This window comes from Fukomys damarensis, unplaced genomic scaffold, assembly GCF_012274545.1.
Source record: "Fukomys damarensis isolate Sample0158 unplaced genomic scaffold, DMR_v1.0_HiC HiC_scaffold_7, whole genome shotgun sequence".
Lineage (NCBI taxonomy): Eukaryota > Metazoa > Chordata > Mammalia > Rodentia > Bathyergidae > Fukomys > Fukomys damarensis.
Genome location: NW_022900919.1, coordinates 33,717,713 through 33,734,385, shown reverse-complemented (window position 1 = coordinate 33,734,385; position 16,673 = coordinate 33,717,713). Strand labels below are relative to the sequence as shown.

General features: G+C 36.3%; 1 protein-coding gene across 1 annotated transcript in view; it reads left to right on the top strand.

Moving 5' to 3' along the window:
* Sptlc3 (serine palmitoyltransferase long chain base subunit 3) overlaps positions 1-16,673 on the top strand; it is a 150,676-nt gene that overhangs the window by 61,683 nt on the left and 72,320 nt on the right. The window contains exons 5-6 of the mRNA XM_010634095.3: positions 13,249-13,373; positions 15,190-15,283. Of these exons, the coding sequence (XP_010632397.1) occupies positions 13,249-13,373; positions 15,190-15,283 (219 nt within the window). The remainder of the gene's footprint in view (positions 1-13,248; positions 13,374-15,189; positions 15,284-16,673) is intronic.

Here is a 16,673-nt window from a genome sequence, read left to right as displayed (position 1 = left end):
CTATGCTATAGGGTACATATATGATGAGTTCTTCTAAAAATATATTATATATGAATATATGCATCAAGAAAGGAGGTTATATTTTACTTTGTAGTATTTTCTTATTTTTCACAATGATCTCACTTTTATTAAGCAGACTACTTTCTTTTTTACATATTTTTAAAATTTATTAGTATATGTTTGAGATATGTAGTAATTATATTCATTTTAGAAAATTGGTACATATGTGTATCTAAGATTTTTTTTTAATTGACAGAAGTGGGCTGAGGGTATAGCTCAGTGGTAAAGCATGTGCTTAGCATGTGCAATGTCCGTGGTTCAATCATGAGCACCACAAAACAAAACAGAAGCCCAGATGAAGTCAGGTGTTCAGGCACAGTCTTATGAAGAGAGTTCCAGTCCTTCCCAGATGTCACCTTTGAATCAGATGAAACCGATCTTCCAGCCTAATAGAGAGCGGCTGTGGAACAGGCAGGGCAGATTCTTGAGCCTAAGCCAGTGCTTTCAAAGCTTAGCTGGAATCACCTGCAGGGACTTGACCCAACAGGTTGCTGGATCTACTTAACAGAGCTTCTAATTCTGTAGGTGTGAAACAGGACCCATGGTTTTGCATTTCTAGTAAGGACCCAGGGAGGCTGACCCTGTCACTCTCGCTACCACACTTTGAGAACAACCTGGAGCTGACATAATTGAAGGAAGTTTTCCAAGATGCAATGGTTTTTCACACTGTGTAGGATGAATACCGTGATTGCCTGGGAGATGGTCCAATCTGCGAATAAAAAATGTTATATAGGTAATAACCACTCCAGGAAATTGGTAAAGCAAGTTAATTCTGATCACTGAACATATCCTGGCACATAGTGCCTTCCAAATTTAGGAAAGGTTCAATTCAGGCAAATGTATTTCTCTCATTCCTACTGCCTTTCACACCTTTTCTCTTCAAGGGTGTGTAATGCCTTTGTCTTTCTTTCACAAGCACCCAGTGAGTATGTGGTAACACAGTATCTATACATGTATATATCCTAAGTCCTTGTGCTTCCAGTTTCATCCAAAACTGTCAGGCGTAAGCTTACTCATGATTCATATTTAAAAACTAATCCCATGAAATAGCACAAGATTGATTCTTGCAGCAACAAACGCTTGTCTCAGCTTGGGGATTTTTCTGTCCTTGAAAAGGAAAGCCTCATGCTTGTATATCATCAGGGTAACTGAATTAGATTGCACACCTAAAGATAGCCTTATTAAGAACCTATGTTCCTTCAAAATATCATGACAATTTCAAGAAGTAGCTGTTAGGGCTGTGTTTATAACCCGCCCCCTCGCTGCCAAAGCCTCATTTGAATGAGGTGGGGTTATTTTGGAGGTGGCTGAACTTAGAGTGCCTGATTGACTCCTGATGGGGGTAGACCTGAGGACACTAGGATTAAGGGTGCAAATGCCACCCCCCTTAAGTAGTCTGAATAAGATAAGAGACAAAAAGACACTCTTCCGGTCTCTTGTTGCTTTTGTTGCTTCTGGTGCCATGAAATGTTTCTCCTCTGCCACTCTGCCTTCAAGCCAGCCAATTATGGACTGAAAGCTCTGCAAACTATAAGCCAAACAAATCTTTTTTTTCCTTTAACTTTGGGGGTCAAGTATTTTGTCTGAGCAACAAGAGAAAAGTAGCTAACACAGTAGCCTGCAATATTTTTGCTTTTCAACACATCAAAATGGACATGTTGACTTAGGAAATCATACACTGGGTGTAATAGGAAATGTTTTCCATTTTAAAGGACGTAATGTATGATTTTCACATTATCAATCATGTTCAACTTTGCTAAAACTAGCTCTTCTATTTTTCAGTTTAAGAACACTCTCCTTAATCGTGTTTCTAAACATGTCTCCACCTTTCCAACTTACCTTCATGACAAGTTCTCTGCTATCATTTAATTCAAGTTACCAAGGCTCTTCCTGCACTTCTTCTAAATATTTGTAGCTAAATACAGGAAATGTGCAGTTTCATTAAACTGAGCTTTTGAAAAACTGATCAGTTTGAATTTTCAAAATTTCCAAATCAAAACATATTTGAAGTATCAACTTATGTCCTTCGAGTTCTCTGGAGTAAGCAATTCTAAGAAATTGCTACCAACAAGAGATCTTACTTTTTAAAAAAACAATTTAAGTAAAAGACTTTTACGCAAATTAATACTACAAACATGTTTTTAAGCAGTGGATTCAATTAAATAGGCTGTAAATATCCCTACTCCGTTTAATTCATACAGCAAAATCCTTCTTTACAAAGGTCTTGTTCCCTTCACCAAATTATTGTGTAAATTCTGATTAATGAGATTTCATTGATTTCTCCCAAGCCTCTTCATTTTCTTTTAAGAGTATTTGTGAGGAGAAGAGGACTCTCAGAGGAATAGTTTGAAAGTAGAAAAGTGAAAGTATATCATGGTTTCTGAAAGCCTTTTGGCAATTTCCTGAGATCTAGTACTGTTCTGACAAGGTAATTGCCCTTCTTTCCATAGTGATAGAAAGCAAAGCTGAGCCAAATTTCAACTAGCAGAGATATTTCTGAAAGTGTAGAATTGGGCCCTGTAAGTTCAATGCCAAGCAAGCACAATGATTTAACAAGATGTGCCGATAATTTTACATAAGTATAATACTTGCCAGCAAAGTGATGCCTAGGGTATTCAAACAAATATAGATTCATAGAAATTCAGAATTTATAGATTCCCCCTTCTTTCTCTCTCCTCCCCCAACAGATACTGCAAGACAAGATACATGAAGTATAGAAATGTTTCAGTGACTTGGCAGTCAGTTTTTCTGTAGTCACTATATTCAGGAGTCAAGATTAGATAGCAGTTGTCTTATGTCCTACTGAAGAGCTCTTTGTATTTGTGTTGTGTTTGTGTTGCTCCATAGCTAAAACCAGAAGCCACTGAAATCAAGTATTACTGAACTAATCCAGGTGCTGCTATTTTTGTACTGTCTGCAAGTTATGAATAATTTTTATAATTTTAAGTAATTGCAAAAATACAAATAAGGATATTTTGTGACACATGAAAATTACATGAAATTTAAATTTCAAGTTCTGTAAAGTTTCATTGGAATATAGCCACATTCATTTTTTTATATTATATGGTCTACATTTCTTCTATTTTACAGTGGCAGAGTTGAATAGTTGCAACAGCAATCACATAGCCAGAAAATTCTAAGCTGTTTACTATCTGCACTTCTATAGAAAGTTTGCTGTGTGAGACAAGCTATCACTATCATAGTGATATGGGGGGGGTCCTCTAGATTTAATAGAAATGGACCAGATTTCCAAATGTAGTACATACACTAATTTTTTAAACTAAAAGTCCTATTGGATAAGTATATAGTCCATAACTGAATTTTGGTACTTTATCCTGAATTTAATTTTTACTGGTTTGACTGATGGCAGTGAATCCAGTACTTGGCATATGAAAATATTGCTTAGAGAGCTGGCAAGAATATACATCAAGGTTGCATTTATTTCTTACTCATATAATATTTTTGAGTATTCCACTGGATAAATAAACCATCAGGATAAGAACAAGAGCCAAGATACATATAACATATTAATGTAGAGATCTACTGTCCTTAGGCAATCTGTGGCTCTTACCACCCTCCAGACACTAAACTGTCATCAAAAACAAAAATAAAGCTTATAGAAAATTTATTCGTAATTTCAGCTAAGGTTGTAGCTCTGTTTTCTTGGAATTTTAATCTGGGGACTATTATTTTCTACAAATGAAGGTAAGTCCCCATTTGCAAAACCACTCATAACTCAACTGTGAGACATTTAGTCATAGAAACTGGTCTACTTAACCACTTGCTCACTAGAAATCCAGAAAAACTCTGGACAGTAGACACCTACATTTCCTTTCTCCTTACTGACTTTAAACAAAGACTGATGGCAGAGACCTTGAGTGTGCAATCTCTTTAGGCACACACATTCCTCCTAGTTGGTTGGCTGGCTGATTGCTTGACAATGTATTCAATGTTTTGCCAAGGACTTTTAGTGATGCAACTGTAGGGATAAGCTCATGGGATGGTAGATCAAAGGTGAGGATTTATCTTGAACATTGATATTCCTACAGTTCTGTGACAGTAGGCCAGGACATTTGACTTCCTGGGCAGGAAAGGTTTATGGAAGAGTTAGAAAGTTGGTAATGTTTGGGTGCCTTCTGTCTTTGCTAGAGGACTTTTCCAGGTATAGATGTTTTCATACTGGTACTCACTGCACTGTCACTTTGTTGTCTTAGCATTGCATGGCACCTTTTATCATTGCCCTAGTTCCATCTCCTACTCTAACCACAGGTCTGTCTTCATTCACCATCAGAAGACCCCAAACACTTTTACAAGCACTACTGTAAGTTAGTACTGGGCTACAAACTGGTGTCACCAAGACAAAACATCTCTTGTACTTTCATGGTATCTCTGATACTATGGTCATCTCTGAGACCATAGTATCTATAAAGTCATAGTATTTCAAACACAATATCTGCACTTCGAGGGTCTCATGTAATCGAGGAGATGACCCCTGAGAACCTCCTTAGTTCAATTTAATCATTGCTGTAATCATCATATGATGAAGATCATGTAATCTCAGAAGAAAAAATGGTCAGTTTTTACCTCAGAAAGTTGAGAAAGGTAGCCAAGAAAATATGACATGTGGGCTTCAAAGAATGAATAGGATCTGGCACTGGGAAACAAAGTCCATTCTGTTAGAGGAACGAAAAAAAAAAATGCAGTGTCTGACAGCCTAAAACAGTTTCTCTTCCAGTCCACGCAAAAACTTAAGGGGAGGTAGCCACTCAGCTTTTGGTGCCAAAGCAGGGACCAGAACTGAGTCCCCTCATACCCAGGTCAATGGCCCCTTCACTAACTATTCTTGAAACTAGTTTGTTTGGGACACAGTTTTTTCTAGGTCAAAACAAACTTAACTAATAATTACCTACCCATATTTTCTCTTTACATGTCAGTTTCTCTTGATGCTCTATACCTGAGATAATACAAAGTTTTAAATTACAATTTTAACTTTTCACTCCACTCCTCCAAATCTCAAGTAAGATTGATGCTACTAATGAATTTTCTTCTAACAACTTTGGGGATAAATGAGTTTGAGTTTGAGAAGAAAGGTCACTAGATATCTGTCATAACAGTGTGATCTCTCACAAAGTGCCACGGTTAGATTTCAAAAGTCCTATTTAATATGCAGGCCTAAGTAAATTTTCAAACTGACAATCTAGTACATTCTGAAGTTTTACCCCTCTCCACTTTACCAACATAAGGGAGATAATTTAAATAAAATAAATAAATTTTATTTCTTAAAGTAAGTTTCTTGGTACATTTCAGGTATACAATACAATAACATTCATCACTGGGAATTCGTTCCTTTACATGATATATATCTTGGTTCTTATTTTTCCCCATTCCCCTGTCCTCCCTTACCCCCTCCAACCCTCCCTATTTACAAAAACTTAGTTTCCATTTTTTTCTTTTATCATATTTATTCCTTTCCCTTCTTTCCTTTCTCCTACCCCTCCCACATCCCTTTCCCCTTTAGACCTTTTCTTCCTATATCACATTATCTTTTATACATCTTTATCCTTATTTACACTTTCAGTTTCTCACACCAAAGAAACTATTCAGTGTTTACATATATGTGTCCTATTTATTTCATTTAAGAGTATGGCCTCAATGTGTACCCATTTAGCTATAAATGTCTCTAGTTTCTCATTCTTTATGTAGTAGTACTACATTTTATTAAAAAAAAAAAAAACATGAAGTGTGCACAGATCCCTGGGAATAGCAGTGTGGAAACCAGCACTTCTGCAGGCAGATCCCAGCCAGGGATCTGCCCCAACCCGAGGGGCTGGGACAAACCCCATAGCCAAGACCAACCCAGGAAAGAGCTGCAGCACTGCACAAATTTCAATCAGAGGCCCACTCCATAGCATCAGTGGTTTGAACCCAGGAGTTGGTGTACTGGTGAACAGCAGAAAAAAGGTCTTTTGGTGGCTTGGTGAGAATTAAAGACCACTGGGTGAGCAAAAAGTTGTATCAATAAAGGCACAGCAGGCTGCATTTGTTGAAAAGAGAAGACACAGAAACAAATCCCAAAACCAGACTTCCAGATAATTTAAGGCAACCCCAAAAATAAACAAGACAGAACAATAGGATACTCAACCACCTGAACTCCCTGAATTAGCAACAAAAGAGGATCTGTAAAAAACACAGTCACAAATAATTTCTCAGATAACAACAGAGATTGTGCCCATAGTGCAAGACATAATTCATAAATCTAGAGTGGACACAGATTTAAAAAAAGTAGAGGAGCTGAGGAACATGATGGAATCCCAATATAGGAAAGAAACTGAATCCATAAAAAAAATGCAAACAGATCTCCAGGAGATTAAAAATGCCACTGAAAATTTACACAGAAGAATGAGCCAATGTGAAGATAGAATTTCAGCTATACAAGATAGGATTGCAATTAGTGACCAGGAAAATAAAAATTTCTTGAAAATAGTAAGGGACCATGAGAAATCAATCCAACAGCTGCTAGATGATGCAAAGAAGAATAATAAAAGACTGATTGGAGTCAATGAAGAAACAGAAGAGAGTGCAGAAAACATTAAAAAATATTCACAGAAGTAGTGGCAGAAAACTTCCCAAGGAGGGGAAAACAATTTGACGTACAGATAAGTGAGGCATATAGGACTACAACTAGTCATGATCAAAAAAATCTACACATAGGCATATATTAAGATTCCAGAGACCCAACAGAAGAACAAATACTACAAGCAGTTAGAGAAAAGAAACAAAGCACATACAAAGGAAAGCCTATAAGAATCACAGCCGACTTCTCAACATAAACCCTCGAGGCAAGAAAAGCTTTAAGTGATGTATTTCAAGCCCTAAAAATAGCCTCCAACCCAGATTGATGTACCCTGCAAAACTATCTCTCAAAATTGATGGAGAAACAAGATGCTTTTATGACAAAGAACACCTTACAAACTTCATGAATAGCAAATCAGCACTCAAAAAATTTCAAACAATGCCCTAAGCAATGACAATGAGGACAACAACCCCAGGAAACATAGCAGAAGGAATCCATTAGGCATGACAAGAAATTACATGCAAAGGAGGAGAATCCAACAAAAAGAAGAAGTTATGACAAGGATAAGTCAACAAATATCAGTTATAAACATCAATGTTAATGTCTCAATTCACCAATCAAAACAAATAGATTGGCAGAATGGGTTACGAAGCAAGATTCAAATACATGTATATATATATAAACAATATGCTGCATACCAGAAACACTTAATTCAAAAAGAAATTCATAGGCTGAAAGTTAAAGGGTAGAAAACAATACTCCGTGCAACAAGAATCCACCAAAAAGCATAAGTAACTCCCTTTTTCGCAGATCATGTGGATTTCAAACAAACACTGATCAACAGAGACAAAGAAAGAAAGTACATCCTTATAAAGGAAACAATCCTAGAGGAAGAGATGACAATCACAAATATATATTCAGTTAACATTTGTGCCCATAACTGTATTAAAAAATGCTAACAGACATGAAAAATCAAATAAGCAGTAACACAATAGTAATGGGAGACCTCAATACCCCACTGTCACAAATAGATCAACTAGACAAAAAATAAACAACAAAATACTGGAACTCAATCAAATTCTTGAACAAATGAACTCAACAGATGTTTGTAGAGTGTTCCACCCCACAAAATCAGAATACACATTCTTCTCTGCTGCACATGGGTTTTTCTTCAAAATACACCATATACATTCTCACTCATAGAATGTGTCTGAGTAAGTGCAAAGGCATTGAAGTGATCCCCTTTATTTTATTAGATGATAGTGCAATGAAACTAGAGATCAATAGGAAAAGAAACTGCAAGAATTTCACAAACACATGGAAATTGAGCAACACACTCCTGAATAACCAATGGGTCACAGAGGAAATTAAAGAAGAGATCAGACACTTCCTATAATTAAATTGCAATGACAATATAACATATCAGAATCTATGGGACACAATGAATGAAGTCTTACGAGAAAAATTCATATCACTGAATATGCTTATTAGAAAAACAGACCAAGCTCAATTAAGCAACCTGATGCTGATCGTCAAGCTTCTAGAAAAAGTAGAGCAGAGCAAACCCAAAGCTCACACAAGGAAGGAAATTATAAAGATCAGAGCAGGAATTAATGCAATGGAGACTAAAAGAATGATACAAAAAATTAACAAATCCAGGAGTTGGTTCTTCAAAAGAATAAATAAAATTGACAAACCCTTAGCTAAACATAAAATAAAGGGAAATGAAAAGGCCCAAATCCATGCAATTAGGAATGAAAAGGGTGAATCACAGTGGACCCAAAAGAAATCCAGAGGATCATCAATATGGCTTCAAGAACCTATATGCCAATAAGACGGAAAATACAGAAGAAATGGGCAGATTCCTAGATTCATAAGAATTACTAAAGATGAACAAAGATGACCTAAATATCTGAAACCAGCCAATATCAATCAACAAAATTGAAAATGTAATTAAAAACTTGCCAACTAAGAAAAGCCTGGGCCCTGATGGCTTCACTGCTAAATTCTACAAGACATTGAGAGAGGAACTACTGCCATGAATATTTAAACTCTTCAGTGAAATTGAAAGGGAAGCAATACTCCCTAACTGATTCCTGGAAGCAAGCATCACCTTGATCCCCAAAGCAGAGAGAGATCCAACTGAAAAATAGGCTTATAGGCCAATATCACCAATGAACATAGATGCAAAAATCCTTAATAAGATGCTGGCAAATACAATGTAGATCATCTAGAAAATCATACATCCTGACCGAGTGGGATTCACCCTAGGGATGCATTGATAGTTCAACATATGTAAATTAATAAATATAATACACTGTATTAATAGAGCCAAGGATAAAAACCATATGACCACCTCAATAGATGCACAAAAATCAGTCAACAAAATCCAACACTCATTCATAATAAAAACCCTACAGAAAATTGGAATACACAGTCTCTACATCAACCTAATAAAAGCCATCTATGAAAAACCAACAACCAGTAACATATTAAATGATCAAAAACCAAAATCAACTCCAGCACCCTGGGCCTTCATCACAGCAGACTGGTGAAGACCAACCAACAATGTGGGGAACTCACTGCTTCCCAACCTCCTTCACCCCAAGCCAATGCACAGGTGCCTCTGCAGCATTCCTCCCCTCACCCTGTGCTCTAGGGCCTCCTGGTTGTGCCAGTACCTGGATTCACAATTCAGAGGCACAGGTAGTCATAATTGTCATGGTACTGAGACACAGAAGGTAGAATGGAAGTAAACAACTGCAAAAAAAAGGCACATCAGACCTCCCTAGTTGGTAAGTTGGAGGGATCACCACCTTCCATTAGAACTTGGACTATCTTCAGGGGAAGGGCAGCTGGAACCAGCAGTAGCTTCTTGCAAATTTCAACCCTGAAGGAAGTCAGGGAGCTCAACTTGGGCCTTGCAGCCAGAATTCAGCCTGAATCTCAGTAGTCTGCCGTTGGCTAGCTGAGACTAATTGACTTAGTTCTGCACATTGCTGCCCACATTGTCTATTGTGACAGCAGAGATATGCCCCAAAAGAAGCTCTTCAAATTTTTTTCTTTCTTTTCCTATTTTTAATTTTTATTTTTAAAATTTTATTTTTTCCCATTCTGCAAATTCTGTTTCTTCCTTCTTCTTTCCCCAATCAGTGTCTTGCTCTCCAACGTTATTCTTCTTCTCCCTTTTTGTTCTTCTTCCTTCCCTAATTGTGATTTCTTCTTTCTTTTTCTTTCCTTCTCTCTTTTTCCTTCACTCAATTGTCATTAGTTTCAAAGGAAAGTGAGTACAATTTATAGATTCCCTATTACTGTTAAGTTGTTCTATTCTTGTCTTTGTTCTTGCACTCTATCTTTCCCTCTTGTCTTCAACAGTTTCCTAGAGTTTGTGTGATCATCCTATTTCCTCTGGCTTCACTTGAAATCTTCTCATTATTTTACCTATTTAGTCCTCTCTTTCCAACTCCTCTAAGTCCCCATCCTGATGGGTAAAGTAGCTTTATTGAAGAGTTTATTCACTATAAACATATCTTGGCTCATCCTCAATTTCAATTTAATTTACATGGTTAAAGGTGATAGATTAATAACAACCACAAATGGTCTGTTCTATATAGTTCTGGAAACATTAGCCACAGCAATTAAACAAGAGAAAGAAATAAAAGGATTGAAAGATAGGAAAGGAAAAAGTCATCTTGTCATTATTTGCAGATGACATACTACTCTATATATAAGACCGCAAGAACTCCACTAAACATCTTCTAGATTTAATAACCAAATTCAGTAAAGTAGCTGGATACAAGATTAACACACAAAAATAAATAGCTTTTCTGTATACGGAAAACAGACTCATTGAGAAAAAAAAAATGAGTCAATTAATTCCTTGCACAATAACATCCAAAAGCTTGAAATACTGAAGAATCAACCTAACAAAAAAAAAAAAAAAAATGAAAGACCTCTACTCTGAAAACTACAGCACTCTGAAAAAAGAGATTGATGAAGATACCAGAAAATGGAAAGACATCCCTTGTTCCTGGGTAGGTAGAATCAACATAGTGAAAATGTCCATACATCCAAAACTGCCTATAGATACAACGAAATCCAAATTGAAATCCCAGCAGCATAATTCAGAGACCTTGATCCAGTTATTCTCTGGGTACCTTCCCTAAAGAATTAAAAGAATCATATTATAGTGATATATGTGCACCCATGCTCATCGCAACCCAATTTGCAATAGCTAAAACTTGAAGGCAGTCCAATTGTCCATCACCTGGAGGCTGGATAAAGAAAATTTGATTTATTTCATAAAATGGAATACTACTCAGCCATTAAAATGATAAATTAGAGACATTTATAGCTACATGGATGCACAGTGAAGTGATACTCTTAAGTGATATAAATAGGACACACATGTGTAAATACTGAATAGTTTCTCTAGTGCGAGAAACTGAAAATGTAAGTAAGGACTAAAAGGTATAATAGATAATGTGAAATAGGAAGAAAAGGGACAAAGAGGAAAGGGAAATGGGAGGGGTAGTGGAAAGGAAAGAAGGGAATGAATCAATATGATAAAATGAAAAATAATGGAAACAAAGTCTTTGTAGATTGGGAGGGAGGTGTTGAAGAGAGGGCAGGGGAATGGGGAAGAATAAGAACAAAGATTGATTATGTAAAGGTACAGATTTCCAACAATGAATGTCATTATACTGTATACATTAAATGTGGCAATAAAATTAATTTTAAAAACAAAAGTTTTAGCCATTACAAACTGTGCCACTATAAACATGGGTGCGCTTATATTGCTGCGGCATGGTTCTTTTTAATTCTTTTGGGAAGATACCCAGCAAGGGCATAGCTAGGTCAAACGGGACCTCTAATCCTAGTTTTTCTAGCTATCTCCATATTGATTTCCATAGTGGTTGCACCAGTCTGCACTCCCTCCAACAGTGGAGAAGGGTTCCTTTCTCCCCACAACCACACCAGCATTTGTTGTTGGTTGATTTCTTGATAGTGAGGTGGAATTTCAGTGTTGTTTCCATTAATTCTGATATCCCACTGTCTACAGTAAAAATATATTGATCTTTAGGTTGAAAGAAGCATGTTTACAATAGTCCTAAACATGTTGACAATATTCCTCACATTTAACTTTCACCAACAGTTTGAACATCCTATTAATGCAAATTACAGCATCTCTCCTCTTGTATATATTTTCTGTTCTGCCAAATGTATCATCTAGAAAATAGCATCCCCTAAAGAAGCATAATGCAAGAACAACTATAATTTGCTAATAGCAACGTTAAAAACCTTTTAAAATAGGTAAAATTTAATTTGATAGTACATTTTATTTAACCCAATATAGTTGAAATGCTGCCTTTCAAATGTGATTAATATAAAACACTTTAATGAGTTATTTTGAATTCTTGTAGCTGTACTATGCCTTCAAAACTGGGTTTGCATATTTATTTACATATTAAGCATATCTCAGTTTACACACTAAATTTTCCGTGGTTAATTTGAAATGCATTCCTTTCAAAATACTAAAGTTGTTTTTCACGAAAATATTTTACAGTGCTTCAGTTTTAAAATTTAAGTTAATGAAAGTTAAATTTAAAATTCACTTCTGCAGTTACAGCAACCATGTACAGTTTGTGGCAACTGCTTAAACAGAGTAGCTCTGGAAGGATAAGTGTTGGCGAAGAGAAAATATTGGAAATATCAGCCTTTTCTATCAGCAAGACATAGGAGGAGGGGAGAAGGGGTCACACAAGAATCACATACAAAGTCATAGAGAGCTAAAAGTTTTGGAGTTAGACTAGATTATCTCTGCTGATTTTTATCCATGGCATTGTTAAGCTTCACTTTTCTTATCCTAAAGTAATAATATCTGCATTATTGAGCATCTAACATTAAGTGAGGTAACCTAACCATCAAGCTTCTAAGATTAAACAAGACAATCAAAAAACAGCAGTCTTGGAACAGTGCCTAGGTCTAATTAATTATATCTATTTTATTGGTATTCATAGAAGCCATTGGGGTCAATTTGCATTTAAGACTGGGGAACTACTGAAGAGGTTATAATTTTACTAATTACCTGTGAGATAGAGGCTGGAGAATGAGGAATTGGGATGTGTATATTGTGCAAATTTGATTTCTCATATTTAATAAAACATGCATAGAAAAGTGAACCAACTGTAAGCATTTAGATCAATCACTCAGATTTTCATAAAGTACACTTCTCTGTATAGTCAGCACTCAAATCTAGAAGCAGAACATTAAGAAAAATCTCAAAATCCTCCTCAACTTCCTAACCAAAGAAGCTTCTAATATTATAGACTTGTTTATCTGTTTTTAGCCTTTATATAAAAGGACTCATACAGACTGTATTTTTGTGACTGACTTCTTTCACACAATTTATTTGTGTGGTTTACTCACATTGTGTGTGGTGCAGTAATTCATTCTCCTTCTTCGTATTACATTCCAGTGTGTAAATATCCCACAAGCTGTTTATTCATTTTACAGTAGATGAATACTTGGAATTTGGAATATCTGGAAATTGTGTTTTCAATCTCAGACTTAATGAAAAAATATGAAATGCTCCTCGTAAATTTTATGTGCAGGTACCCTGGATAAGCATAAAGAGTTGGAGGATCTCTTGGCTAAGTTCCTGAATGTAGAAGCGGCAATGACCTTTGGGATGGGATTCGCAACAAACTCAACAAACATCCCTGTACTAGTTGGAAAGGTGAGGATTTGTTAGCATAATTATCTTCTAGCATATTATTCCCAAGAATTATAACTCGGAGGCTGGGGATTTAGTTCAGTGGTTCTGACTCCATTTGCAATGAAGCAAACATTTATTAAGTATTTTTTTCTTTATTGGTACATTTTAGGTATACAATACAGATACATTCATCATTGGGATCTTGTACCTCTACATGATGTATCTTGGTTCTTATTTTTCCCCATTCCCTGGCCTTTTATTTTTATAAAAAAATTTTTCTATCTTATCCATCTACTTATTCATTTGATCAACCATTCATCGAATATACTGTGTTCTGGCATGAAGCCAGATAGAAGACATACAACGATGGAAAAGACTTATCTCTTGTAAATGTATATGGTTTGCAAGCTAGTGAGGGAGACGTATGACAAAAAAAGTATGCACATACATTACGGGAGACAAAGAGTTCCCCCCAATGTCTTCTTGAGAATGACTGCTGTGAAAAGAGGGTGACATGTGAAGAGAATTTTAACAGACAGGTAAGTTATTTCCTTAGCACAAGGATGAAGGCACCTTGTGTGCAAAGTAGCTAGCTTTGGAGGAACTACAACATAGGACAGCAGTCAAAGAAGAAACAGGAGTTGAAGACAAGTGCCCAAGAGTCCCAAAGAGTCTTGCATTGTAAGTCATTCCAGTGTGATTGAAATGTTTCCTGAGAAAAAGGAAAAGTTGCTTGTTTAAATTAATCAAGTGCAATAATCAGATTTATATTTTTAAGAGCTTGAATGACAACTAAGTGTGGTGTGTGATCTTATACTGTGTTCACAGAGAAAAAGGAAAGAGAATATCTATAAAAGATATTAGGACAGTACTAGGAAAGTTAAGTAAATCAGAATTATATATTATATGATAGTACTGCATAAATATGGAATTCCTTAGGATAATTGCATTATAGTTTTGTAGAGCACCCTTGTTCTGAGGAGACCTGGCTAAAGAATAGAGAGGTGAGGTGTCATAAGATTTACAATAACTCAAGTATTTCAGTAGAAAAATTATTAATATACACAAATGTCTACAGTATGGAGATATGAGAATTTTACTCAGACACAAAACACATTATAAACACTGAACTATAAGAAATCAAAGATTCTGGGTGGCCACAAAAGACAAAAGTCCACCATGACTAATCCCTGAATTTCTGTTATGTTGTTACAGTTCCATAGTTTACAAATTTTAAAATTAAAAAAGAAAAAGTTTACAGATGGTAATTAACAAGCAGAACATTAAACTAACTTTTTCCACTTAACCTCTAACTGTGAATTGGCATCCACCCTTGCAAATTCAAAGTCTTTAAGGGTAAGGCAGGGAAGTTTCTGTTTATATGTTTACATTTGAGAAGGAGAATTATGAAGCAAGAATTTGAAATACTCAGCTGAAAAAGATCCTTCCCCCCAGGATCAATAACTAAAAGCATCCCAGACAATCTAGGATAAATTGAAACCCCCCAGCAATTCCATAGCCCTCTCCCAAATAAGTTTACCTTCCAAAGATAAATCTAGCTGGGGCTTAACCACCTTAATCTGTGATGAACTTCTCTGTTTAAAAAATACCACATTTGTAAAGGTTCCAGTAAGGATTGAATCCCATAAGAAAAGTCCCATTTCTACAAGCTAAGTGTCATGCATAATTTTATCCACATAGACACCAGGCCTTTTAATTAAAATCAAAGAGGACGTTAGGAATCTGTGCTACAGGTTTTACAACGTCTTCCTGTTCCCACATATTTCTGAGGGTTTGATTTATTGGCATGTGTTCTGTGTGCTTGTTTCCTGTACAGGGATGCCTCATTTTAAGTGATGAGATGAACCACGCCTCTATTGTCCTTGGGGCCCGACTCTCAGGGGCAACCATAAGGACCTTCAAACACAACAGTGAGTAACCAACAGTGTATTTATCTAACAGATCTTGATTTGCTACAAGAAGAAAGGAAAGATTATTGATGAGGCTTTTCCTTGCTCTTCAAGCTGGCACCTTAGTCTAATGAAACACAGTTATGTTTATATTCACTGCTGTTTTGTTCACCTCTGGTGACCTGGGACAAATGGCCAAAGTGTATTAACCATCCAGATTGCTTCGTGTAACCCAAACACATTAATGTCACTGTTAGTGGTCTTGTTATGTGCCCTCTGAAGACAAGATTGATTTCTTAGGACTGTCATTTATTATCAGAAGTGTGATAACTCTCCCCCTCCTGTAACTCTGCCTTGGGAAAGTCTGAAGACTTTTCATATTATAGTCAAGCAAAAGGGAAGCTTATTTCTTAGTATGATGCTTCCTTTCACTGTCCACATATACAGAATGTTCAAATGCCTGGTCCCCCACACACACCGTCTCCCTATATGACTAAAATGTCCTCCCTGGCTCTTTTTGGAAATCCTTTAATCTTTCCTGCATTCAGTTTCAGCATCTACTAATGAGGGTGTTGAACTAGATAATGGGTAAGAATTCCTTAGTTGGAGGTTCTACTTCTCCTGCATTGTTATCAGAGACATCCTCTCTTTTTATTGCCGGTACTTGCAAGAACACACATGCACAGGTGCACGCACTCGCTCTTTTCTCCTTCTAACCACCTTTCTCTCCTGCTGTCCCTACCCCTCCATGTTTCCCTGTATCTCTGCCTTGGCATGCTCCTCCTTCTTCCAATGTGGTAACAAAGACAAAAATAAGACAAGAAGACTGTAGAGAACAGAGAAAGAATTGTCCTAGATCTGTTCTGAATGCCTCATACCAATCTCGATCCCAAGGACAATCTTCCTAACAGGAGGAAAGAAAATGCATGAATGTATTCTCAAGTGAATCCTACTCCTTTCTGACATGTAGAGTTGTTAAAATGAAAACTCTCCTACTCTCACTGAGTCTGGCTATGCCTCACTGAAGCCCTATTACCCGCTTTCTGAAGACAAATAGTCTGGAGTAAAGTTCAGGGTCTGGCCCTCCAGAAGAAACAGACTGTGTGCCTTTATATCCAGTCTGCAACATTCAGTTTAGTGCAACTGAAAACATTGTCTTCACTTGCTAATTTTTCAACAAATAATCTTTGTTTTAATCTATGGTAATCCAAGTTAAATTCTTTTTATGCTTGATTCATTAGTAATTGTCAGTTTTCACAGGCTCAAATTATTTTGGCAATGTTGGGCATCACATTTGTAATACACATCTTTTAGGGCTTCAAAATACACTTATTGAAAAACCAGAGCAAATACCTTCAGAATTAGAACAAGTATACTTTTAAGTCTTTTTTTTTTTTTTTTTTTTTTTTTT